General features: G+C 45.1%; 1 protein-coding gene across 1 annotated transcript in view; it reads right to left on the bottom strand.

Annotated features, from left to right (window-relative positions):
* The window catches only part of FBN1 (fibrillin 1), a 643598-nt gene that overhangs the window by 263137 nt on the left and 352534 nt on the right, over positions 1-27927 (bottom strand). The window contains exons 15-23 of the mRNA XM_069624792.1: positions 21445-21567; positions 18561-18713; positions 14906-14959; positions 12514-12639; positions 11822-11947; positions 11358-11477; positions 7803-7940; positions 7612-7662; positions 74-199 (exon numbers count right to left, since the gene is read on the bottom strand). Of these exons, the coding sequence (XP_069480893.1) occupies positions 74-199; positions 7612-7662; positions 7803-7940; positions 11358-11477; positions 11822-11947; positions 12514-12639; positions 14906-14959; positions 18561-18713; positions 21445-21567 (1017 nt within the window). The remainder of the gene's footprint in view (positions 1-73; positions 200-7611; positions 7663-7802; positions 7941-11357; positions 11478-11821; positions 11948-12513; positions 12640-14905; positions 14960-18560; positions 18714-21444; positions 21568-27927) is intronic.

Raw genomic sequence — 27927 nt, 5'->3', positions numbered from 1 at the left:
CACCAATATGGACGTGAAACTAGTATTCGATGATGGCCCATGCATAGATTGTCGTATTAAAGTGCAATCATACCAAGACATGTGCGCCCAGCTGTGTCCAGAGTCATTCCGCTTGGGCACTGGCACAGGAAAGAGCCCAGGGTGTTGACACACTGTCCGTTTGTGCACACGCCAGGGAAGACGTCACATTCATTGATATCTGTTTCCGAGAAAAATCCAGTTTAGTACACACAGAATCACTCGCTGGGAAACACAATTCTGCCAAAACCAACTGCATGCTACCAACAGTGCATAACACAATATCAATATTGTAACCAGTACAACAGCCCACTCGGAAACTGGCCAACTAGCCACATTTGGGATTGTCAAGCCCAGCGTTGTGGGCTTGCAGCGAGCCCCCGAGCCCCGCATGGCAAAAAAGTGTTTCTTCCTCTTAGGAAATATGAACAGATCACTCTTGTCAGTTTACGGATGAGATGCTGCTTGACTGACATATTGGCAATCAAACAAACAGCTGGTTAGATGTGGATTTTAAATTTATTTATTTAATTGTTTTTTTTTTATAATGCACCTAATAATATACCTGATTTCGGTTTCTAAGCTCGGATCCAGGATTCGAATCTCTGTTGTTCTGCGTGGTCTTGCGACCAAGACCAGCGCGTTGGCCGTGTGCTATCCTCGGTTCAGATATGCAGATGTCTGCAATGCAAACTATTTTTCCCATTCGGAGCGCACACATTTTCCCCCAAATTGCTATCGCTTCTTACCTAACTGTCATCAGTCTGAATACTGATAAACACTTGTTGAAAATACATTTATCAGTCAATCCCTCACTTCTAAACACAAGCCTGGATATCGACCCAGAATCTGAACCAAAGTAAGGTACCACCATGTACAGATGGGGCCTCATTATGAGTATGGAGGTAGAATGGCCCGGTATTTCCCCATTCAAGGAACCCGGACCCGGTACATCCCCATTCCCATTCCCATTTCAGCCCCCATAGGACTCAATAGGAATGGGGACCATGCTAACAACGGGCCTATTAATGACGGGCCCGTTGTTAACATCCTGGTATGCTCGCGGGTGCCGCTAAGGACGCCTGGTTTTACCAAACGCCCTTAGAGGGGCCCGCAAGCAGACCTGGTAAAGAGGCGGTAGAGGGTTATGGCGCCGGCAGCTCTACCGGCGCCGTTAACCCTCTACCGCCTTCCTCGTAATGAGGCCCATGGTGTTGATCCATGTCAGGGGCTGGATTCCAAGTCCAGTTCCCAAGAGCCAAATCCACTTTATGTTTTCAGGGTATCCTCACAAAATGCCTTTGAGTTCTGTAAAGCAACGTGAGAGGTTATCCTGAAAACCCGGTGCAGATCATGGGACTGAACAAATGGACGTGGTGACCTCTGGACTAAATATATGTGGACGAGAAACATGAATATATCTTGAGCAAAGGAATATGAGATCTAGTTGAATGTATTCCTAGTGTCTTGAGGCACTAAGATAAAATAACATAACATTTTACAGAGTATTGCAAAGGTACTACTAGCCTGTCTTCAAGACTGCTGGGGCTGAAGCACCCTCAAGCTGTACATGAGTTTACTGGTCTATATTGCCTGATCTTCAGAATCATTTCACAGGATGAGGCGCTCAAATGTTTAGAATTATTTCAGGGATGGGCAACAGGCGAGCCCTATGCCAAGCCTATGGGCCTGGGCCTGGGGGGGCACTGGATCTAGTGTAGGAGTCCATTGCGGGGCTGGCTTGTTATAAGGGCTCGGGAGTACCCCCCACATTCTACATTTCATAGATCCCCTTAAGGACGGAGGGCCGCGGCAAGACTAGGATGGTGTTGATATCCACGACCATCTCATGCGCGAGAAGCCATTTCTGCTTGTCTCTGAGGTCCCCTGTCTTAAAGGATGGGCTGCAGTGACTCGCCTGCTCCTGTCAGGTCTCCTCCTTATTCCAGAGTGTCTCCCACCTTTGCTCCACCCTAAAAGCTTCTTCTGAAGAGGGGACTGTGCGCTCGCAGCACTCTCATTGTGGAGTACAGGTCACTCTCTGTGTTTTTACCCTCTCTCCTGCCGGATCCCTATTAGTTTCCTTTGCCCCAGGCTGCCCAAGTTGGTATATTGATTGCACTTATTAACTGTTTTATTGATCAGCTATACTTTCTAAAATGTCAAGTTCTGCTCATCCTTCTGCCGGTGGCACGATGTCTCTTTGGAGGTGAACAAGTGCTCTGTTTCACTAATACTCATAAACATGTCAATAGAAAGCGGTGCCATCCTGCTGATGGCCTTCACATACTTTGCATGGAAATAATGATATATCTGCATGCATACATATGGCATTCGCATGCTTTACAGTGGTAGCGGTGCGCATGTGCAGGCCCCCTGCTAGAGTTCACAGCAGCTGTGGCTGGCGAAGTCTGGGGTCCAGCATCTCAGAGGCATGTTTCAAAACATGTGCACATTGAATATTGGCAGGCCGGGCATCCCGCTTAATGGGCTCAGATAATACTGATATTTAAAGGAGGTGTTTCCGGTTTATTCAAAGGCATTTCTCAAAATATGCCTCAATCTGCTTGGCAGGCCAGGAACAGCCACCATGTCTTCAGCACTCATGTCCGCGCGCCCCCCTCCATCACCTACGCAACTTCACTTTGGATCATGTTCTTACAAACCCACAAAAGGTTTACACAAGAATAACAAAACCCCAAAATGTAATCACAGAATATAACACCTTTCATTACAGGCGCATACAAATACTTTGGCCTAAGAACGCATCTCATGTACACCAACTGACATCATTTCCTGTCCAGCCCCTTGCCCTATCAATTTCGAATAAAGTGCAAACTATCATAAAGTGCCTGTGGCAGTAAAGATGGCTGACAGACCATACAAGCTGCCAACATGAGTCAAATAGGAGATATTTTGCTTGAAAATGTATTAACAAAACAGCAACAGACCTTCAACCTTGCATTCAGGCAAACGGTAAATGGCAGTGCCTAGAGGTCGTTAACAAGGACCAGGTCAGTATATGTTGCCAGTATAAGCAATGTTTTGGGGGCTCCAAGCAAGAGAAGCACTTGTCAGCATCTCTGTAGTGGCAACATCTTCAGAAGTGATAAACTAAAGAGGCTAGTACAGGAGATGAATATGGCAAAAGATAGGAGTGTGTGTGTTTTTGTAGCTCTCACCATGAGAATGTGGAAAGACAGGCGACGCCCCAGCTGCTGTTGCTTTTGGCCACTTTCACGCAAGGACTGTACAGGTCGGACACGTCAAAAAATTGTATCAGGAGAGGGCGGAGGCAAAACTATGTGGTCACCGTTTGGAGAACAGAGCCCATGGGGGCGGAGGAAGGGGGGCTCTCTGCTTAGTGCTATGATGCAATCCCTTGGAGTAGCTTTTGGAAGGCTTGTGTTACAGCGTCCTATCTGTTCGTGGCAGCGGTCAGGGAGGGGTACCCTGCTCTGGGGAGACTGTAATCTTTGGGGTGGGGTGTGCCGCATTGTTCGACACGCCAAGCTGTAGCCAACCTGCTATCAATAACGCGGCAGCCCACTCCCACTGTCTTGCATGTTGGCTGACCTCGTATGGGGCAGTGAAGTGGCCTTCACAATGCGGGGCGGACCCCCAATACATGCCTGAAGGAGGTCTAGTGCTTTAAACAGGGAGCACGGGGACTGCTATCAACAGAACAAATAAGCAATATTTGCTTGAATATATTTATTCCAGGGGGAGGGGTCCAGCATAAAACGGTTCGGATGACCAAGGACTGGGGCATCACCCTTTGGTACAAGCCTACGCCTGCCTCACCAGATCTTTGTATAGATTAAGAAATATTGGACCTAACATTGAAGGAACAAACATGATAAAAACTAAGAATCGCAGAAACCAGGCGAAAATGAAAAGCAAGTTTTGCAAAGGTTTAAAATGGCTGTGCCTCTTTTTCATGGCCCTTACATGGCCTCAGTGGCAAGAACCATGCAGTACACATGGGCGTAATTTTAGGGGGGGACAGGGGTGTTTGTCCCCCCCAACTTTCATGGCCCACCATTTTGTCCCCATTCATTTGGCTGGGGCACCTTTTCTTCAGATGCCATGTCCCCCCCAACATTTTCAGCAAAGTTACTCCACTGACAGTACACCCTCATTGTTTCGGCAGAGCCATCCTCCCACCCTTCCCTAACCACACCTAGCAACTATGTCATACCTCGCCCAGCCGCCCCCCTGGCCACGCCTCCTGTCCCACAGGCTCCGCCTGCAGTCTGCGCCTTATTCCGTGTCCTTTCCACCCGTGAAGTCTGAACAGCAACTGCCTTCTATTCTCCTAAGCAGTGACTTGCCAGAAAGTGTAAAACTCTGTTGCTTGATGTATAATTACGTGCCTTTGCATTTGCAAATCATAACAAAATATGTACTCATCCCAATGGGGACCATTTAAGAAGTTCTGGAATTTATCTGGGCTTTTCTGTAGACCTTTTCATGTTCGCTTCCGACGAGGGATTCGAACTGATGTTTTAAGTTATTATTCACAGCCGTGCATTTAAATCCCCTTAATTTTAGGAATTTGGCTGCACATTATTTTGACATTAGAATAATATTATTCATGATGTTCAATTATATCATAAAATTGTCCTTTTTTATTTTTGGTAAAACTACACTATTGCTGTTTCGTTTATCAAAAATATTGGCATGTTCTGTTCTTTATAAAAACACAAACATATTCAAAATGTTTCTGACCCGCAACTCATTAGTGTGCAATCTGAGCACCCTTCAAAAGTCACCAGCACGATGCAATCCACAACACTGTGTTGACCATCAGTGTCATGGGGTGGGGGGAATTCCCACAACACTGTTTAGTCCACCAATGTCATGGGGTGGGGGGAATTCCCACAACACTGTGCAGTCCACCGGTTTCATGGAGCGGGGGGAATTCCCACAACACTGGGCAGTCCACCAATTGTCACGGAGTGGGGGGAATTCCCACAACACTGTGCAGTCCACCAGTGTCATGGGGTGGGGAATTCCCACACCACTGTGGAGTACACCAGTGCCATGGGGTGGGGGGAATTCTCACAACGCTGTGCAGTCCACCGGTTTCATGGAGCGGGGGGAATTCCCACAACACTGGGCAGTCCACCAATTGTCACGGAGTGGGGGGAATTCCCACAACACTGTGCAGTCCACCAATGTCACGGAGTGGGGGGGAATTCCCACAACACTGTGCAGTCCACCAATGTCACAGAGTTGGGGGAATTCCCACAAAACTGTGCAGTCCACCAATGTCACGGAATGGTGGGAATTCCCACAACACTGTGCAGTCCACCAATGTCACGGAGTAGGGGGAATTCCCACAACACTGTGCAGTCCACCAATGTCACGGAGTGGGGGGAATTCCCACAGCACTGTGGAGTCCACTAATGTCACGGAGTGGGGGGAATTCCCACAACACTGTGCAATCCACCAATGTCACGGAGTGGGGGGAATTCCCAAAACACTGTGCAGTCTGCCAATGTCATGGGGTGGAGGGGAGTTCCCACAACACTGCGCAGTCCGCCAGTGTCATGGGGTGGGGGAATTCCCACAAAACTGTGCAGTCCACCAGTGTCATGGGGTGGAGGGAATTCCCACACCACTATGGAGTACACCAGTGTCATGGGGTGGAGGGAATTCCCACAACGCTGTGCAGTCCACCAGTGTCATGGAGTGGGGGGAATTCCCACAACACTGTGCAGTCCACCAATGTCATGGAGCGGGGGTGGGGGGGAATTCCCACAACACTGTGCAGTCCACCAATGTCACGGAGTGGGGGGAATTCCCACAACACTGTGCAGTCTGCCAATGTCATGGGGTCGGGGGAGTTCCCACAACACTGTGCAGTCCGCCAGTGTCATGGAGCGGGGGTGGGGGGAAATTCGCACAATGCCGTGCAGTCCACCAGTGTCACAGAGCGGGGGAATTCCCACAACACTGTACAGTCCACCAATGTCACAGAGTGGGGGGAATTCCCACAACACTGTGGAGTCCACCAATGTCACGGAGTGGGGGGAATTCCCACAGCACTGTGGAGTCCACTAATGTCACAGAGTGGGGGAATTCCCACAACACTGTGCAATCCACCAATGTCACGGAGTGGGGGGAATTCCCAAAACACTGTGCAGTCTGCCAATGTCATGGGGTGGGGGGGAGTTCCCACAACACTGTGCAGTCCGCCAGTGTCATGGGGTGGGGGAATTCCCACAAAACTGTGCAGTCCACCAGTGTCATGGGGTGGGGGAATTCCCACACCACTATGGAGTACACCAGTGTCATGGGGTGGAGGGAATTCCCACAACGCTGTGCAGTCCACCAGTGTCACGGAGTGGGGGGAATTCCCACAACACTGTGCAGTCCACCAATGTCATGGAGCGGGGGTGGGGGGGAATTCCCACAACGCTGTGCAGTCCACCAGTGTCACAGAGCGTGGGAATTCCCACAACACTGTAAAGTCCACCAATGTCACAGAGTGGGGGGAATTCCCACAACACTGTGCAGTCCACCAATATCACGGAGTGGGGGGAATTCCCACAACACTGTGCAGTCCGCCAATGTCATGGGGTCGGGGGAGTTCCCACAACACTGTGCAGTCCGCCAGTGTCATGGGGTGGGGAATTCCCACAAAACTGTGCAGTCCACCAGTGTCATGGGGTGGGGGGAATTCCCACACCACTATGGAGTACACCAGTGTCATGGGGTGGAGGGAATTCCCACAACGCTGTGCAATCCACCAGTGTCATGGAGTGGGGGGAATTCCTACAACACTGTGCAGTCCACCAATGTCATGGAGCGGGGCCGGGGGGAATTCGCACAATGCCGTGCAGTCCACCAGTGTCACAGAGCGGGGGAATTCCCACAACACTGTACAGTCCACCAATGTCACAGAGTGGGGGGAATTCCCACAACACTGTGCAGTCCACCAATGTCACAGAGTGGGGGGGAATTCCCACAACACTGTGCAGTCCACCAATGTCATGGGGTGGGGGGAATTCCCACAACACTGTGCAGTCCACCAATGTCACAGAGTGGGGGGAATTCCCACAACACTGTGGAGTACACCAATGTCACGGAGTGGGGGGAATTCCCACAACACTGTGGAGTCCACCAGTGTCATGGGGTGGGGGGAATTCCCACAACACTGTGGAGTACACCAGTGTAATGGAATTCCCTGATCATGGATGTGGATAGATATAAAACGCTGCCTTTCCCAATCCCCCCACTGTAACCCTGCCACATAACCTTCAAGCAGCTTAATGGTCCAAGCTACAGTTAATATTATTGGATTACAGGTATTATGGCGGATCCTAGCTTTGGGGTAAACCAGCAACACCTGCAGAAAGACACAGGGGTCCAGAAACCTGGGTTCTCCAGATGTCTTGGACTGCAACTCGCATCAACCCTAGACAGCACAGTCAAGGGTGAGGGATCATGGAGGTCGTAGTGCAAAACATCAGCAGAGCTGCATTTTGCAGACCCCTAGGCCATGCCCTGCAAAGCAGTCAGTTAAAAGGATTCTCGTATTTATTGCATGTTAAACCTTGCTAAGAGTTTAAAAAAAGAACTTACCTTCACACATTGTGCCTTTGCTTCTGGCGAATCCTCTTGAACAGACCTGGTCTGGAAAAACAATGCACAGTGATGTCAAACACATGTGGACCCAGGACATGCCTTTGCATCAGACATACTGTGAAAGCCCACCTTCGGTCTCCAGAGAGGTAAGGGAGGAGAGAGGGGACAGACAGGTTAGAAGGCCTCACCTGGTTCGCAGGGGATGCATGGGCTGCCCCAGGCTGCACCCATCGAAGAACAGCATTGCGATCGCAGTGTCCCACCGTTGATGTTAACTTCGCATCGTCCACCCACGTAATGCAGCCAACACGTACCTTTGATGGTTTCTAATGGGTGGAAAAATCACAATTTGGCACTGTCACATGATGACGACCAATTCGATATTGGAGCTGTCTTAAGACCTTTAATGGCATATGACATTGAGTCAGCACCCTGGCTAAGCAGAATCAGCCCAGAAAGGTGCCTTCCAATGCCGGGTCCTGAGCCGTTCACAAACTTATACTGTTACTTGTGTTTACCATTTTATTTTTACTTTAGTCACCTTCACGTTTTCTTCACTTTACAGATCACTCTATTACTTCCAGATCAAACAACTGCATGCCTCTTTTGTTTTCATTTGTCCAGAAGCACTGTGAGGGTTCTAGTAATTGTTTCATGCCAATCAGTGTTTCGTCATTCATTTTTTGTTTATACCTAACTTGACCCTGAGGAAGCACTGCTGGCGAAACACACAGGCCTTTTATCATATTTTGATGCAGATTAATGATTTTCATTGTCTCTGGATGAGCGTGCAATATATCTTATGCTGGGATGTCAATGAATCGCCTGCCATATGTAATATCATGACTCCCCCCACTAGCACTGGTACCTACTCTAGAAATGCTTCCAGACAGTGGCGGCCCATCCATAAGGGGAGACGGGGTGAGGCAAACCATCAGGGTGGGGCCAGCATTGCTTGTCACACAGAGCACTCATTAGTAAACCTGCGGACCATCAGGTTTACTAAGTAAGTGCCACATGGAGTAGGATCTACGCACTCAGATTGGGGCAGAACTGTGGCCGGGAGGGCTGCATGAGCAGAACATAGGTACTATAAAATACATAGGGGCAGAAGTTGGTTACAGAGAGCAACATTTGGGTAACACATGGTAGTGAGGGACACATAGAGCAAAACTGAAGTATGGAAAGGGGTATGAAAAGAATAAGTGCATAGAGAGAAAAATAGGGCAGCGCTTAGAGGCGGGGGGGGCAACACTCAGCAGAACTGGACCATTAAGAATTATGAAAACATGTTTTGCAGTGGCAATGCTGCCACATCTATTGTTGATGGAGGACTCATCGTTATTGTTGTGTATAAGTAGCATGAAAACGTGTTTTGGAGTGGCAATGCTGACATATATGACTGAGACAGGCCTAGGTACAAATAGAATGAACATGTATTTTACAGTAGTAATGCTGGCATTTATTATTGAGACAGAACCTCACAATTTTCTTTGGGCACATATAGCATGAAAATGAGCTGTAAAACACTCCCTGTACTAAATATATTTTATTTATTTATTTAATCGTTTTTTTATAACACGCCTTATACCATACCTGAGTTCAGTTTCTAATCGCAGGTCTGGGATTCAAACCTCTGTTGCTCTGCGTGGTTTTGCTTCTAAGACCAGCACATTGACCCTCTGCTATCCTCCGTTCACTACTATATACAGGCATGCATCATTTGTTTTCGGAAAGTTGTGCTGAGTAGGTCTCGGGAGGATAGCTCAGGGGCAACGCGACGACGCTGAGCAACACAGGTTCGATCCCCGGGTCCGCGCTTATAAACCTCTGGGTATTAAGCGTGTTATAAATATTACATTTCACTTATGCACCATTTCACCCATTATTGTAAATTCTGTAAGGTTCCCCCCAGGCCCCTGAATTGGTGTGTGCTCGTTCGATATACTTGCTCAAGCTAATGTGCAAAAACAACATATACCCTACCACTTAAACATTCACCAGTCACTACTTAATTTTGAGAATCTACAAGTGCACTAAAGCACACTATGCGCCTGATTCACAGAAGTGTTTTACAATGGCGCAATCTCATTAGAAAATGCTCCATGGAGCAGGCCCTCCATTGCAAACACGTGAAGTGATGCGGGTGCAGCATACGGCTAGAATGCCACTCACCTGTATATACTCCCAACGATATGTCATGGTTTCCAAAGGCACATCTCATCGGGGACGCGGAGCCCGTATCCTGAACACTGAGATACCTTATATTTGTAGAGTTCATTGTTGTTGCTGTTATTGCAGTCATAATATCGTGTCCCCATTTAGGGCCTTCTTTTTAAGGTGTTTAATGTTTAGATCAGCAGATCGAATCAAACCTGATGACACGTAAGGCGTTATTTCTATGTGTGTGTAATATATAACTGGACATGATAGCCACAGAACACACATGTGAAAGGCGGTAGTCACTTATGCATGATGGAAATGACATACCGAGTTGTTGAAAATTCACAGAGAAACACAATTACACTTGGAAGTTGTCGCACTCTGCATGTGTATAGTACACAATATAAGCAGTAGGATAACAAAAAAAGGCATTTTAACCCCTTAAGTGCCAAGGACGAGTATGCTTGTCCTTTTTGCATAGACTTACATAATAGCCTGGCACTTAATGTTAACTTTTGATTAAATTTGTTCTGCCTACAAATACTTTGCCATGATTGTTGCCAGTTCCCGTGCAGGGCACTATTCAACAGCTGAAGCACTTCAAGGTGCTTACTGCACCACATAGGAGCAGATAATGCAGGTGTAAGGTGCACACATATGTGTCCGAGATTGCACTTAAAGTGCTGGTGAGTGCCCAGGCAGGTTATGAGACTGTGTCCGAGTTCATCAACATTTGCATAGTCCATCTGTATCCCCTCCCCCACCATCCCTAGGAAATACCCACTAGTTCCGATCTAGTGCTTCTTTGTGACTGTGCCCCAAGTCTCTCTTTCCCAATTATAATATCCCCTAGAACCAGGGGTCTGCAACCTTTGGCTCTCTTTTGGACTACAACTACCATCGGTCATAGCCAGCATAATCAATGGTGAAGGATCATGTGATTCATAGTCCAAAACATCAGGCGGGCCGGACGGATTGATGATTGCTCTTATTCTTCACTTATTTATTTTATTCATAATATGTATATGTTTTCTATTGAATCAATCTTTTCTTCTGCATTATGCTACAAATGTGAGGCTCTTGTTTGAGATACATTGCTATTTTATGTTTTATTGTATCCCATGTTTTTCATTGTACCTGTAATTATTTTAAGTGCATTTCCATTTAATTTACTGTTTTATATGTTTTTCTTGCAGATACAGTAGGTGGCTTGTGTAGGATTATTGGTAACCAAAATATTAGTTTACAGTTAATTTGACTTGTTTACAAGCAAGATCACTGAGAGTCTCTTTTCATCTTTATTTTGTATTCAATTGTCAGTACTTTTGAAAAAAGGGGATTTGCAACCTCCTGTTGTACAGATGTTTTAGACTATGACTCCCACGATTACTCACAATTGGTGATGCTGGATAGGGCCGATGGGAATTGTAGTTCAAAACAGCTAGAAAATGAAAGGTTGCAGTCCCTGCATTAGATATAGACGAATTCCAAAAATGTACTTGATCCCTGCCCCCTTATTTCAAAGAAAGAGGGAAAAGTAGGAATTAGGGTGCATAACAGAGCATGCATGTTCCCCTCACCTATGCAGATGGTCGCTGTTGTATCCAAAGTACTTCCTGGGGGACACTCACATAGGAAGGAGCCTGGGGTGTTCTTGCATACTCCATTAATACAGGGGCTGGACTCACACTCATCAACATCTATAGGATGGAAGACGTAAATCAATATGATGTATAAGAACCCCGAAGATGATATCCCAAACATCCCAAAAGATATACAAGTATCACCGTGGCAGGCATGAGCGAAAGGCACATGATAAGTATGGGACAAAGACAGACTCAAAGAACGTCTACAACAGTCCTAAAAAATATTCTGAAATTATAAGACAATAACAAAATGTTTCCACTGCCCTTCTACATTACATCAAATAGGTAACTCCAGCATCCATAGCACTGAATTACTATTGGATGGATGGAGATGAAATGGAGTAATCCTGGTGGATTCCAAAAGTGAAGCTTCTACAGGATGTGAGACCCTAGCTTACCTTCACATGTTTTCTGGTCCGGCTTGTAGACAAACCCCTTCGGGCAGGTGCAGGCGAAGCTTCCCGGGGTGTTTCGGCACTGGCCGTTATCACAAAGCAGCCTGTTGAGCGCACACTCGTCGATGTCTGCGAGGGGAGAAGGGAAACCATGGGTACTTCTCAGAGTGCCACTAATGTGCTAAAATGAACATATTTTTTTATCATATGCCATATCTATCACACAATTAACTGTGTAATATACATGGACATATACACACATTCTGTGTAGTTAAACTAAAGGGTCTTGAATTAGTGTGTGTTCTCTTAGCTCAATGGTACAGTTTGTCCTATTGGGAACATGCAATGGTAACACACATCCAGCGTAATATTTAATACATGGGACAATCTCTTAGCCCAGCATCTATCAGAATAATCAGAAAAATAATTGTAGGTATCCGTTTTTTATCAGTAATGTGGACTTTTATGTTATATGTAAAATATGAATAAAAAGTAATATTCATTAACATTTTAAAACATTCTACTACAACCTAATGCCTTTCACGCATGCCACATTAAGTCTAAAAGGTTACACATTGATTTATGTGGGAACTGTGTAATTACAACTCTGTTTTACATGGACGGAATCCGCAGACGTCCTGGCATGCAGTGAGTGCACTGTACTCTGAGGCGGGGTCTTTGCAAGGAATCCCTACCCAGGCAGTTCTTGCCGCTGTAGTCTATCTCATATCCAGAGTTGCAGATACACTTGTAGGTGCCCCGCAGATTTTCACAGATTCCATTGGGGCAGATGTCAGGGTCCAGCGCACACTCGTTGATGTCTGTGAATGCAAAGTGGCCAGAGTGAGCACCTCGTTTAATCAATAGAAGTGAAGCAGGAGGAGAAAGGTACAGCTTTGGTAAAGATCGTTTCCCTCGATTTTAATCTCTTCACATCTACCTACAGACTGCAATCTATAACATAAAAACAAACATCACGGAATGCCTTACCATGTAAACATAAGGGAATGCCTTGCCATGTAAACACCAGGGAATGCCTTGCCATGTAAACATCAGGGAATGGCTTGACATATAAACACCAGGGAATGCCTTGCCATGTAAAGATCAAGGAATGCCTTGCCATGTAAACACCAGGGAATGCCTTGCCATGTAAACACCAGGGGATGCCTTGTCATGTAAACATCAGGGAATGCCTTGCCATGTAAACATCAAGGAATGCCTTGCCATGTAAACACCAGGGAATGCCTTGCCATGTAAACACCAGGGAATGCCTTGTCATGTAAACATCAGGGAATGCCTTGCCATGTAAACATCAAGGAATGCCTTGCCATGTAAACAGAAACAATAGCTTGAAAAACAACATACATATTGTTAACTCCCCAATTAAGGAATTCTGGGTATAAGGCACTACTCCGTGTGCACTTTCTGCAATGCTCCCCTGCATAAGCTCACTGAAGCATAGTGGAAGTTTACAGAGATCCAAACACTTGAAGTGCACAATTCACCATAATTCCATCGTTCCATTCGCATTTAACCTAAAAGAGGTTTGGCTTGGGAAGCTATTTTCAACAACCCATTGTTGGATGAAACATGGGAAAAGTGTAGGGTTGTGGTGCACGCTGATTATAACTAAATACATTCCATTAGGAAATAAATAATTAAATTAAAATAAAAACACCTCTGGAATTTGGTCCGTTTTTAAGTCTTTTTTTAATTCTCTTTGTCCTTTACGGGAGTTATACCCCGCATGCTTTTCCTCTCTTGCTCGACACCTTCGCAAATGTTTTTTAAAATCCATTACATCTTTTGATGAATGTGCTTTTTTGGTACAACTTTTTTAATTTAAGTTAGTTGCAAAAAAAAATCAAATGCTGCTTCTATGTGTTACCAGTAGAACCCTTGAACGTATATTCACAATAGACACTTTACTTCTTGAGATGACACTTTCCTCGCTTGCGGGACTACACGCCTAATGTGTAGTGCTATTTTTCCAACAGGTGTTCTCATTTGCCCACTTTCCCTTTTTTTCCCTTTTACATTTTGACTCTACCCATTCTCATTCTCTTCCATCTAATCCTACTTTCTCCCATTGCAATTTTCCTTACATCACCCGAAGTCCTAAAGTCTTCGAGTACCGTCTTAAGGGGGGCTAGATATGCCCCAGAAAGGACATGCACACTGTACGGAGGCCTGCAATCCTACCACTAGTTCTGCTTTTTTCATCGTTACTCACAAGCATCACAAAAAGAGTATGGCTATGAATGTACAATGGTGAGAGGATAATGTACATGCCATTCGAGTGTGTCCTACCAAACGAGCCCCGTTCAGACATCGGAATGATAAAGATGGATGCTAGAATATTTCACCACGGAGCAGCTGCGGCAACTTCTTTGTCACTGATGTCTCAAGGCGCCCTGGCCTCATTGCGGAAAGGGCTGTATGGGTAATGGCGGGCGCAACTGATGAAACACTGCATTTTACACAAGGGAAAACCTCCCAAGAGACACATCCTCCAGGCTGCTGGATGACTCTAGGACCACTAGCAACCCGCATCATACAACAAAATACAGCCCAGCAATAGTTCAGATCAGCGCCAAATCCTAGCAAAAAGGCAAAAGAAGTGGTGTACACTGGGACATCGTCAAAGCTTTTTCTGATAACTGGTGCGTTAAATACAGGTACAAAACAATTGCCAAATAGCCCCTCATGGCACTGTGTCTCTACCCACTGACAATAGGGCAGCTCGCATGACGGCGTAGTAAAAAGCATTAAAACCATGGACTGGGTCCTTTCCTCCCAAATATTACATGAAAGTTTGATTCTTACTAGCTTTTTTTTTATCGGTTACGCATCACGTGGCCCTCCAGATGTTTTGACTACAAGTCCCATGATCCTTCAGTATTGACTTTGCTAGCTGGAGCTGATGGGAGTTAAAATCCAAAACATCTGGCGGGCCACATAACGAGTAACCATACATATAACTTTTTCCCACGTGATTTTGAGCCACATCAAATGTAGTTTGTCTCTGAAATGTCTGTACAATCGCATAAACATATATGTTTAGATATGTATGTCATGCATTCTTACCTCTTCCGGGTGATGTCATTCCAGGCCCGCTGCTACAAAGAGCTTGGTATTCCTCTGAAAGAAATCAGAATATTTTGTTAAGCCTCACTTTTCTTTCTTTATTGTCATTTGATAATTAAGCAATAATAAGTCGTTCCACGGGCTGGAAGGGGTGGTTACAGCCCGAGGCCAAAGTTAAAGGCATGAGTGTCTCCGGTGCTGTTATTCCCCGTTCCGGCACATAGAAAGGGTGATTATTGCTATTAGCACCCCAAATTGCCCATCAGCTAGGGGTGCTAAGACCAATGAATTTTCTCTCACTGAACAGAACGCCTTGCGGTGTCCCATTCATTGAAAGAAAATACTTTCTTAAGATGGCTGCCATGGGTCAGGAATGCGGAGCTCCTCTTCCATTTCCATGGCGGCCAGGATGGAGATGGAGCGTCAACAGCGGCGTAGAAATAACGTAAGTGGGGGTCGGCAGGATAGGAAATTTATCATGAAGGGTAGGGAGGCAGAGGGAAGATTGCGGGGCGGGGGATTCAGCCTTCGGGTTCGTTGGAACGCGGGCTTGGATCGTGAGATTCAGCCCGCAATCCAAGCAACCTGATTGGTTGCTCCCTTCCCCTCTGCTGCTAATATAAAATCAGTCCCAAAAACAGTCATCTACTTAAGAGATTAATGCATCCCTTTAATAAACATTTTAGCATACCCTGCAGGAGGCTGATTCCTTTTGCTAACTGTATGATATAATTTCTTTTGGGCGGGGGTTATAAAAATAGGGGTTGACTAACTCACCACTCCGGGAAACCATTACAAAAGTGGGTGTCGTGCATTCAGCTCGGGAATGATGTTTAAGGGCCTCAGGCCCTTTTTAGTTTGAGCTATTAGCTGGTGCTAAAGCACCACCGATATGTCAAAACTATTGCATGAGACTACGGCTGGGGAGAAATGGCTTATAAGTACGGACACAAAGCTTGTAGGTGTTGTTCAGCTATTTACCCACCCATTGACTGTCCATGGCCATGCTAATCCCTATTGCCATTCCAACCCACTTCCTGCCCCTTCCCACCCAAAATACATCCCCCTGGGAATCTCTTGCGCTTGCTTTAGCAAGCTTTACTATCAAATTGTGAGCTCAAAGTGCCTGTCAGTGTTTTATCAAGGCAGTCTTCTCAGAATTAATGACTTAACTGGCGCTGTAAATGAGCAACTGGTGTAATAATGTCACCCAGGCCTGATTTCAGACACTCGATTTATAAGCACCAATGTGCCCTTCACTGAAGTCCTGTTAAAAAATAAGCATTGGCAAAACCAACAGTTGGTACAGTATGCCCATTTACTCGCTCCATTTGGCAGTTGCTACCACCAATGGCCACTTACCACTTGCACAGTGCCGGTAAATGCCTTTCCCATGCCTGTACAAAAGCCCAAGCTGTTGGCATTGCCAATGCTTGTTAGATGACGTACTGACGGTATCCAGGAGTGTGGGTAAACTCAAGGGGGTTCCGAGGCTGCCCTCAAGGCAGAGTTCCAAAGCACAGAGAATCAATCTGGCAGAGCGTGGCGTCATGCACCAGAGACACTGTCCCAAAGGGCCAGGACTTTCATGCCAAGAGGTTAAGATAATAACTGTTCTTTGCAACCCCCTGAATTCTCTTCCTAAATTCGCCATCCAGAGGCTGTGGGGTGCAAAATATAGAATGCTTCCTGGGTTATTGACATTTTTCACGTGCCTTAGGAGTGACCCCAGCCAGGTAAATAGTTGGCAATGGGAGCATGTGGTGGGTTGGGCTGAGCAGACTTCCCATGCTAGGTATATCCCGCCATTTTAAGTGCGTATCACTGAAAGAGCAAGTCCCCTCTTAGAAACCTAAGGACATATGCATTGATAAATGGTTTAAATGCTTCATTTAGCCTATCCACCTTCATCCATATTCTACTAAGGAAGGGTGAAATAAAATACGAACTGATATGGAAATAACGAATATAAGATAATTAATAAAGAATTTGCAGCAATGCTATCAGAACAAACATTGGCAAAGCCAATACGTCTGGTTTTGAAAATGTTTTATTTATTTATTTGGTGTTTTGAAATGCATCATGGATGCATAGGAAATGCATAGGATACTTTTTAGCACAACTGTAGATGATGAGACTTCTTGATCCTGTGGGTGTGTTACAAAAAAACATCTCACCCTCTAGATCTGCAGAGCCAAAACGGTTGGCTTTGCCAATGTTCAATATACTGGAGGCCATGATGGATTCTGAACAATGCTCACGTACAAGGCTCTTAATGCATCATGGTCCCAGTCTTCAACCACACAAAAAGCAGCAGCGGAAGACATTAGTAAAGATAATAAGGATCACAATGAAAGTAGCAAACAATGTAAAAAAGCACAAAAGTGGAAACTATGTTAACGTACCAGGCGCCCTGGAAATAAAATATGCTCTTAAAAGTAACATTCAACCATTCTTTCCCCAAGTTAAACAGTTCCACTTGCTTCACCAAAATAGCTGCCACTAAGCCAGTGCTATCATCATGAAGCACTCGTTCTGCGTCGTGGAGGGGCTGGTTGAAACCAGGGCCTCTTCAATGTGTATCTTCAAGAGCTGCAGCAGAGGGCCACAGCTCTCTCTAGCAAGAACTAAAAACAGGAACGGGTGGTCGACTCTTGAAGCCAGTTCCATGGAGAGGTGAAGGACATGTAGGCATGCCATGGGGAGAGGACCCGGGATTCCAAATTCCAAATTCCGTGGTTGCCTGCTGCAGCATCTTTGGAGCAGGTTTCTGGGCAGGCTTGCTGCAGGAGCAGGTGTCTCAACAAGCTGGGGAGGAGGAAGAAGGTCGTGGACCGAGGAGTCATTATTGTGCAGGCAGGGTGCACAATTGTGTTCACCTCCCTACCAGAAACAATGTATCCTGCACAAATTGTATAAGAATAATTCGAATTTAAAAGCAACATGTAAAAGGACCCTCTGGAACACATCTTCCATGAGGTGGACCAAAGGCTCCTCCCAACATTAACAACAGGAAGCCCTGGGTGTAACGCGTTGTGCAACTGGAACATCACTAACAGCCTTCCACAGGTGCACCCATGTGGGGGATGGGGTAGAGGAGACAGTGGGGCTTCTGAAAAGTTGGTGGGGTCCATTAATGTGCTCACCATTAGTGGGGCAATGAGACCTCTCCACAAATGTTTTTTGCATATTGGCAAGGAGAGCTGTTCTCTTCCAGTATGCTGAGCGGTCTGCTCCATATTAAACCACCAGGTTGTACTGGTAACACAGTCACGTGATGTTTGTCGAGAGGCTTGTCCCTTGCATGCCAGTGATCCTCTCTTTGTAGCGTTGGGATAAGTAGAGTGGTAGGCATCTTCATACTTCTACTTCTCATCACCTTGTTTAATATAATGCATAACATTATATTATTGCTACTGTTAGGATAAGTGTAACATGCCAGTCATAACTCAACTGAAAGCTAGAAGGAAAGACGCGATTCCATGGAAGGGACACGGGAGCGTGTCAAGCAATGGTCAGAGCAGGTCAAGATCAAGGAGTCGCCGCCACGATTCTGCAAATTCGCAAACTATCTATTTATGTTCCAGAACTACAGAGATATTTACCAGTCTGAAAATATGCTTTATTCTCCGTGACAGCTCTATTCATACTGTACCTGCGTTCATTGCAGGGCAGGGTTGACAAGGCTCTCCGAAAGCAAATTCCGTGTTGGCGCAGCAGCATTCCGATTTGGTTACCGCTCCTAACAAAGGCCTCACACATTGACCTCGCTTGTAGCCACCGTAGCATGTGCTTCGTATGTGTGTATCTAGGTGGAAACAGAATGACTCAGCATTGCGCCCATACCTTAATATGAACATCACCACATGTGGTAATACACTTTGACTCTTTTAATTAGAAAACATCTGTGTCCTTTTCCAATTCACAGCTCTGAAAAAATGTTTGTTGCTTTGGCATTAGAAACAAATATTCAAGTAAGCTAATAAATATAATGAAGTCATAGATGATGCAAGCAATTTATATAATCTAGGGCAGGGTTCTGGAGCCATTGCCTTTCCATGTGTTTTGCACTACAACTCCCATGAGCCTAAGCCGGCATAGTCCATCTCAAGGGATCATGGGAGTCATAGTCCAAAACATATGTAGAGCCAGAGGTTGCAGACCACTGGCCTACGGGAAGTAACGTAGTTCACAAGCTTCACCTTCCTCACACGTCCACGCTTTTAAAGCGTGTGTCGCTTGCCTGGGCTATTTTGCTCACATTTGCCTCGTATTGCCTTGCCCTAGAACCAGCCCTGACTGAAGTATAATGCATCTCGTTTAAAAGTACCAATGTTTTTTCCACGGTGTCCACATTTTACTAAAACCCCTATGTTGACGTCAAAGGAACAATCCTCATGAAGAACATTATCACAGGGTCTTAGCGTTCCATTTTGCAACAATTTTGGCCTTGATCCAGTGATCAGGAACTGGACAAACCTGAATGGACGTATTCAACTTGGAGGCCCATCTTAGAAAGAATGATTTTGTAGCAGACCAACAATGAGAAGGGGTGGGCCTGCAAGGTTTGCTGCATCAAATTGAATTACCACAAAGTAATTAACGTTGATGTAACAAGGTGTGTCCTCCATGGTTAATCATTATGGGGCCCTCCAGATATTTTGATCTTTCCATTGTCTCTAGCTAGATTATTCAGTGGTTAAGGATCATGGGAGATGTGGTAGAAATATACACAAGGCCACACATGCACTAGATGCAAAGTTATCAGATTGTGCTGCCCACAGGGATGCAGGGATGTAAGTTAATGCAACATGAGAGTCAACCAACACCCAGTCCTACCGGTGGTGGAGGGGCCTTGGAGGACCATGGAGATGAAGCACAGGACCTGCTCTCTCTGTCGTAAGTAAGCTGTACTCAGAGAGGAGTTTAGGCTGCTCTGTGCCATGTTGGCTTGGTGTAGAGACAACTATCTTTCCTCACATCTACAATCCATGCACAATTCTGTTGTGCAATTGATTACTTTATCAAACGTGCTTTAGGTGCATATAAAGTACGTCTTGGTGGTAGTAGGTTTTTGTGGCTACCTAGTGTCCACATAGCAATTCATGAATATATTTTATTCTAACTATATTGGTACTCGACCCTCGTGAAATTGTATATTGCTGATTACCTCATGCAACATTCTGTTCTGGATAATATATTGGTTTGCTTCTTCTGTCACTTTTATATACTTTCTTAGTATGCCTTAATGCGCACATATTGAAAGGGACAAGATACACAATTGCCAAATCGTGCATTTGTTGAAGTGGGCAGCATGCAGGACATCTTCATGGCAGGTTCCATGTGATCATTTTAAGTAAATCATCAATGGGCCTCATTACGACCCTGTCAGTACAGAAAGAACGGTGGTAGTAAATCCGCCACCGCCGTTCTTTCCAGACCGGCTGATCTGGCATAGACGGAGCTGGTGTTTCCATGGTCCCCAGGGAGTCCTTTGGGACTCCATGGGAATGGGGATTTACCGATTTCCGCCTCTGGAATTACCGGGTCACTGGGGTTGTAATGCCCCAGTGATTCCGGCAATCACGGAGGCGGAACGGTAATACGAGTCTGGCGGTAACCTGCCAGAATTTCTGGCACGGTTACCGCCAGACTCGTAATGAGGCCCAATGTCCTTGTTATTGACATGTTCTCTGGCATTGCGAGACCGTGGTTCTTCCTGATGGTTTTACTTGTTTAATTCCCTGTAAACTTCCCTTTCTGCCCTCACCTGTCCCCAATCTCTTCACATGTCTGTGCTCGACATTTTCAGTCGTTTTGTTGCACACACCCACCTGGTTCCTAGTCTGGCCTTTCTTTAAAGTGCAATTCTTGTGCGTGCCACCCCATCCCCCCACACCGGGCCACCCCCAGTTCCTTATACCCTGCGCCCCTTGCTACAAAGCTACAAAGCATAATTAATTGTATTGTAGCATATCTTTTCATCACAGTCAACTCAAAGGCTTATCTTTTCATCAGTTACTTTTCACTGCGGATCCATTCAAAGCAACAACAACAAAATTATAAAAAGAGCTATGCAGGGGTCTATCACTTTAAAAAAGAACAAAGAAATTACAAAAAAACAAGCCATAGAAAAAAGATTCATAACGAAAGGACCACCAATGCACATACGTGAATTCATCTGATTTTTCATGATCAGTCATGATCAGTCATGATAAGTCATGATAATTCAGGCTTTTTTATAATACTGGAACCAATGAAAAGATACAGATTCCAAAGCTTTTGTTCAATGTTTGCACTGCCACTGTTCTATTTCTCTCTCTATTTTAAATTAGTAGGGCAGAAAACAGGCGACATTGTTTTTTCCGGGGCTTGGTCCTGTGAAGAAGGAAGGGATTCATGCCAACACATCTTCATCTGAAGGCATCACAGTGGGTTTAGAAAGAGCTGTAAATTGACGCACGCCGCCTCGGATTCATAAAGTTACATGCTTTCTAAGCCTGGAAAACATGGTTGCTCGTTAAGAAGGGCTATCTTACCAACACAGACACGCCCATCAAGGCCAACGGCTAGGCCGGGGAAGCACTCGCATCTGAAGGAGCCGTCCGTGTTCACGCAGTGGCCGTTCATGCAGATTCCGGCGGTCTCACATTCATCGATGTCTGTGGGAACATCAAATACACTCAGTATTAAAGCAGCGGAATGCTGTGCCAAACCAATGATCAGAAAACACATAGGAATCTCATTGCAAAGTAATAGAGCAAGTTCATACACAACAGGGGAGCCTGATTTAAGATACGACTGAACTTATAGACCCCATTGGGGTTTCCAGGATATCTGCCATTATAATAAATCCGAAAATTCAAATGGAATGAATCACGGTGGGAATTTGTTGGCAATTTGTTGGCCGCTCTGAAATCCCAAATGGAATGTATTATTCCGTGAGTTTACAAGCAGAGGCCTAATGCAAGTGCAGGTGTCCGTATGGCTAAGTACTACATATTGTACGCCTCACAACATGGCCTCATGGGTGGTCGTGGAAGAATTGGACCAAAGGGAGTTTAATCTTTGCTTTCAGAGAAAATCACATACAACAGAAATAATAAGATAGAGTATACACACTATTGACAATTAATCACTACCTCGTTCTTACGTTCTGTTTATACGCATTTATCAGAACAGACGACCCTTCATATTTTTCAGAGTTTTTGATTGGTAATTTATATTGCACTTAATGTTGGGCCTCTCCAGCTTCTAAGAGCTGGAGAGCAGATCAAACCCATGTTGCACAGCATCATCGTGTTCCCATGGCCAATGCATTGCACCTGAGCTATCCTCCGGGCCTTTGATATGTATATGAAATGATAAACTAATTTCTTAGTATAACAGCCCGGGAAGACTACATATCCAGCAATACACGAGTGATTATGTATTAACTGAACACAGGCCGATCGAAATGAGTGGACATTCTTAAAGCATGATCCGAGTGTCAGGGTATGGCAGCTTAATGGTGGGGGATTGTGAAAAACCAGTGAACCCCAAAACCAGCAGAAGGCTTCCTCAACAGTGCTCCTTCATTGCATTATAAACATCTTACGGATCACGCCTTCAATTGCACTAGATCGCGCTATTCTCATTGCATACTATGAGCTTTCTGAATTGGTGCAATAACTTTAATGATATTTAAAAAAGAAATACAAATTAAGATTGGCAGAGTAATAAAATGTGTACTTTGCTATGGAAAGTACTACTTATATGGAACAGCAGATGGGCAAATATAAAAAACAAGAAGGCTTTACTCTGGGGGCAGAAGCGGGCTCAGGTTGGCATCTTGGTCTAGAAGAAAGCTCATGTTTTCTATGATGTAACTTGGAACCCTTGAGTGGAAAACACATCCTTGTTCATGTCTCCCCAAATCTAAGTTCATGTTGTGTAAAGCCTCAGTGTCTCCCTTCTCACCCCTGGAATGTCCCAATGGATCTTCAGTGCGGTGAGCAAAAGGGAAGTCATGATAGGACCATAAACAACATGAGTGGGAAAAATATATCGTCTCACTGAACGCTCCCCAAATCCCTCATGTTTTACCACCCCAAAAACAAAGAATACCTGCCACCTCATTCCCTCTCCGTGCTCCCCATCCACCCCATAAAGCACAAAACATAACTGGAGCCCTTCCACCCTCTCGGGCTTCCCACAAGTGACTGTCCCATGATAATAAAACCGGGCCCACTACTTCGCTCTTGTCTTTTCCTTCTACCAAACACAAAAAATAGAACCCATCTTGCCAGCTTTCCTACCTACCCTTATGTGCCTGCCACCCAACCCCAAAACAAAGTCCTTTCTCATGTGCTTTCTAACAACACAAGAAATAACTGGCCTGCTTACACCCTCCTTGTGATGGGTTGCCATCTGCGAGGATGTGACCTAGCTTTTTTTAAATTTTAGAAATAAAATGATGTGGGTAATTCTGTGTCAGGTCCTAATCAGACACTCTTTCATAATTCTCCATGACAAAATCTTAGTGCAATAATGTGCCTTTGGCCTGGCCATCTCGGACATCTTCAACAGCTGCCCTGCAGTGGCAGCAGGACAGGTTCAAAAGTCACAGGTGCAATCCTGAAAACTGCGTGAACACAAAGTTCTAACAGGCAGATGTAACTTTTTAATCATCTGCACATCTGATTCAAAACATAATAATTATGTATCCTATTCAGCCTGTTGGTAGATTAAACTGTAAATATAAGCCATGTCGGTTATGACATGGTGACTACTAGGGTCATACAATTATAGAGCCATAGCATTTGGATGTCATATTAGTGTCAGCTTGGTGAGCAGTGTTTCAGACATGACAGGGCTGGTGCATATTAGTGGTCTGGCCTGAGTGTCTCCACCACAGTCATGTGGGGCCAGGCTCGGGAACTCTCTCTTTGGACCCACCCAGAGGAAGGTGATACCTTCCTCCTAGGACAAAGGTGCCCTCACCAGGAGGTCCCAGGGAGCCAGTGATTCAAAGGCAGGCCTGAAATAACAAAGCCACTGTCACACCAGGCTGCTGATCACTGGAGTCCTTTTGATGTAGGCAGACCTGGGAAGGGGGTAGAGTTTGAATAATCAAAGAACAGGTTTAGGCCAAGAAAAGGGTCCCATCATCTCTGAGTGTGCTGAGCTCCCTACACTTCCTGCTCACCCTCCACCCCCCTTCCTGCAGGCAAAGCACTCTGGATATAACATCAGAAGGCAAAGGACATGGGTTACAGAAGCCTGATTCGAATCCCTGAGAACAGGCTTGCTTTAGATCAACGCACTGTAGCAGTTTGCCTTTACAATGGGGCGGAAGAACTGCCCTTACTTGATTTATCTTCGGAAGAAGAAGAAGAAGAAGAAGAAGAAGAAGAGAAGAAGAAGAAGAAGAAGAAGAAGAAGAAGAAGAAGAAGAGGAGGAGGAGGAGAAGAAGAAGAAGAAGAAGAAGAAGAAGAAGAAGAAGAAGAAGAAGAAGAAGAAGAAGAAGAAGAAGAAGAAGAAGAAGAAGAAGAAGAAGAAGAAGAAGAAGAAGAAGAAGAAGAAGAAGACGTCTTCACTGAAAGTCTGCTGGGAATACATTATATTCTAAACTCCTCTTCTATAGTGGTGAGGACAGAACGCTCCAAGGCAGAGGCAAATTCAACTCCCTTCTCATCCCAGGGGCACTGAGACACTGGTACCAAGGACCCTTCTCAGTGGAGGCAGCAGAACCATGCAAGTGTTTGCTACACCCTCAAGGATGGGAAGTGCAGGAAGAAAGGACTCTCCTCTTTAGAGAAGACCTCCCAGCAACCCAGAAATCAAGGAACAACTCTGGGCCCTCAGTCCCACATCAAACTGCTTGTGAGTTAGACCACAACAGACATTGGCTGCCTGTCCTAAGCTTATACGTGCCACTGCTACTTCTGAACAAATTAAGTAAGCTTCGCTAAAACCGAATATCTTTTGGATTACAAAATAGATTTCTCTATTTTCGTATTACGATATACTGATATACTAACATGAACTATGCGTTGCCACAGAGCTATTGTATTTTGTAACCTGTTATGTTTTGCTCTGTGCGCTCTGCTATACAGTTCTTGGAAGGGATTGTTAATGTTCATGGGTTTACTTCCCACTGTCCACTGTATCAACAGCTGGAGCACTTTGCAACTGGACAGCTATTTCCCGAGGCAAGGTTTATCATTTGTTTGTGTAGTTCCCAGGGTTATTCCGGGCTAATTGCAGACATCGGAAGTTGCCATGTGCCTCTTTGAGATGCTCACAAGCCAAATGAAAGCCCCTAAGAATTGCCTCAATTGCCAATTTAACCTTTTGGGTGCCTATCCCTGGAGGGTTAGCAGTGTTTGGACAGAAAGGTTTTGGCCTGTATCCCTAAGGCTTGGGATGGGGTGGGGGGTGCTGCATGCTATACGTATGTCATCCCCACCCCAAATTAGGATTTGTATCTATACACTTTGCGGCAAAGCAAGATCACTTTTTAGGGTCCATATACTCGCCTTAAGGCAGTGGTATTCAACCCTTTTCACACTGAGCCCCCACCCCCTTTGAGTACAAATATTGTTTCATGGCCCCCGCCATCTAGGGGTTCCGCCCCTCCCAACCCCCATGGGTCCCAAATGATGTCCATGGGTACCCAGGCTCTTTAAAATACAAGCAGATTTTCTACTGCTTATATTTTCTATTTAATGTACCTTTTTAAAGTCCTTCAGGGCCCCGCCCAGTTTGAAGGTACAACTTAATTTCATCGCCGGATGTTTTTTCGCAGTGTTTTTGCCACAGATTTTTTTTTTGGAAAAAAAATCATCACATTTTTTGGGGGGGCTGAAAAAATATATAAATTGGGTGTGGGTGTACGGGGATATAAAAATAATTATAGGGGATAGGGTTTTGGGGGGTAACCCCCCAAAAAAAAAACATTCGAAGATTTTTTCCCCAAAAAAATCTGTGGTAAAAAACCCTGCGATGAAACAGCAGGCGATGAACTCACATGGAACCAGTTTGAAGACCCCCACCCTAAGGTCACTCAAAGTGTTGAGATCTCCAGTGCCAATCTCTGTGAATACCCTGCAAGGGGACTTGTGCTAGTCTGATATGCCCTGGGCACGTCTAGTCTGCTCCAAGGAAAACCTTTGGAACACAGGACCTCTCTGTTTAGCAGTCTCTGCAAATAAACATGTCTTTGCGAATACACAACTATGTGGTGTAAAGTGCTATAAAGGAGCACTTCTTTTGAACGTAATTGGATATTCTCAACCCTCTATTGCCCTGATATATTTCAAGAAAAAATAATGGGACACCATGATTGCATTGATCATAGTTGTTAAGTAACTATTACCCCACTCATCAAATGGGGGAAAAGTCTATTAAAATGATCCTATTCAGAAATGTTTCTTCCCGATTCCTAATACCGGGAGCAGCCCCCAAATGAATCTGTCTGCAGTCGTGCGTGGAGGAAGTGGAGGTGAATCCCTTCAGGTCTGCCCTTAGAACTTCCTTTCCCTGTTCCAGGCCTTGACCCAGGGGTATCTGAGGGCCAGGTGGTGAGACACTGACCTCAGCGCTGAAGCCGGCAAGTCTTCCCAAAAGCATTGTGTCAACCGGGGAATTTTTGAATGCCAATAAACCGGGGGCGCAAGTGAGGCTAAAAGGGAAATTTGAAAGTGTGGAAGTGGCATGAAAGAAAAGCAGAGAAACTGGAATGTGCGAGCGGCACGAATGGAAGAAAAGAGAAGGGCCTGAAGTATCAGAGTGGCAGCGCATACGGGAAAGTAAAGCTGTGGGTTCTTGAAAGTCTGTGATACTGACCCAGCATTAAAAGGAAGATACAAATATCACTAGTTGAGAGAAGGTGAAAGGAAGGAGAGCTACACCAAAAGTGAAGTGGGAGCAAAATCCCCAACATTTTATGAAAGGCTGTTTGAACTAAAGAGAAAGAATTGTGTTTTGAAAGTGAATCTTGAAAAACAAAAATGTTGTGCTTTGTGAACTTTGTGGTGGATCTTGAAACAATAGAGGCCTAAGCTTGGGGAAAGGAACCCTGAGAGGACTAAAGGAACTGTTTGCTTTAAGAAGCTTGGGGAGGGGAGTCCAAGCAACTCTAAGAGGATTTTGTGAACTAAGATGTTTTGAGGTTACAGGAACCTTGCCTCTAAATTGTTTTGAAGCTACAAGAACCTTGCCTGGGAGGTTCTAAAGATACATTGAAGTTGAACTATATGATGTACTGGCATTGCCAATCCTGACAAGAGGTCCACCTAAATCCAATTTTGGATATATTTCTTTGGGGCACTATTTGTCTTTTAGAAGAAACCCTTGCACAACATATATTTCCAGAGTGAGGACCAGCATAGGTTTGAAACGGACAGTTTTTGGTTTTGGGACTTACTGACATTAACTATCCTTATAAAAATCAGTTGAGGGAATACCCAGAGTAGAGATAGGGCAAGATAGGTATTCATCCCAAACCAAGTATTTCAATGAAACTTGTAAGCTTCTGTGTCTGTGTCAATCTCTTGTCACCATGCCTACCTCACACCATGTTTAGCTTTCTCTTTGCGATGTTAAAAAGTATGTTGCAGTGAAAAACCAAGTGCCTTGGAAGAAGTTAGTTATGAGTCAAACAACAAAGTTGTACAGGATCCTGACAATATACACTTGCGCTAGATAATTTGAGTGCTGTAACTCTGGGTCTTTGCGAAGGAGAGGTGAGATCCCTGAATGAAATCTTGCCTGGAAATTGCATCATTGTTTCCCTGTCAGCTTTTGAATTCAGAATGTTCAGGACGCAGTCAATGCCAGTAGTTATTGACTGCACTCCGAACATTCTGATTGGTTGGTCTTGCTATTGATTTCTTCACTGCATTCAATTTATTACTTGATATTCTGGGCCCTGATGTGCCTTTTTGGCAATTGTCCAGTTTCTTTTGTCCACCCCGAGCCACCCTGAGCTCTACTTTATAGACGCAAAGGTAAATTGGTATGTGGCATGTAGGGTGCT

Source organism: Ambystoma mexicanum, chromosome 11, assembly GCF_040938575.1.
Source record: "Ambystoma mexicanum isolate Mex_15411 chromosome 11, UKY_AmexF1_1, whole genome shotgun sequence".
Classification (NCBI taxonomy): Eukaryota; Metazoa; Chordata; class Amphibia; order Caudata; family Ambystomatidae; genus Ambystoma; species Ambystoma mexicanum.
The sequence above is the reverse complement of the archived record's forward strand: the minus strand, read 5'-3'. Positions and strand labels throughout refer to the sequence as shown.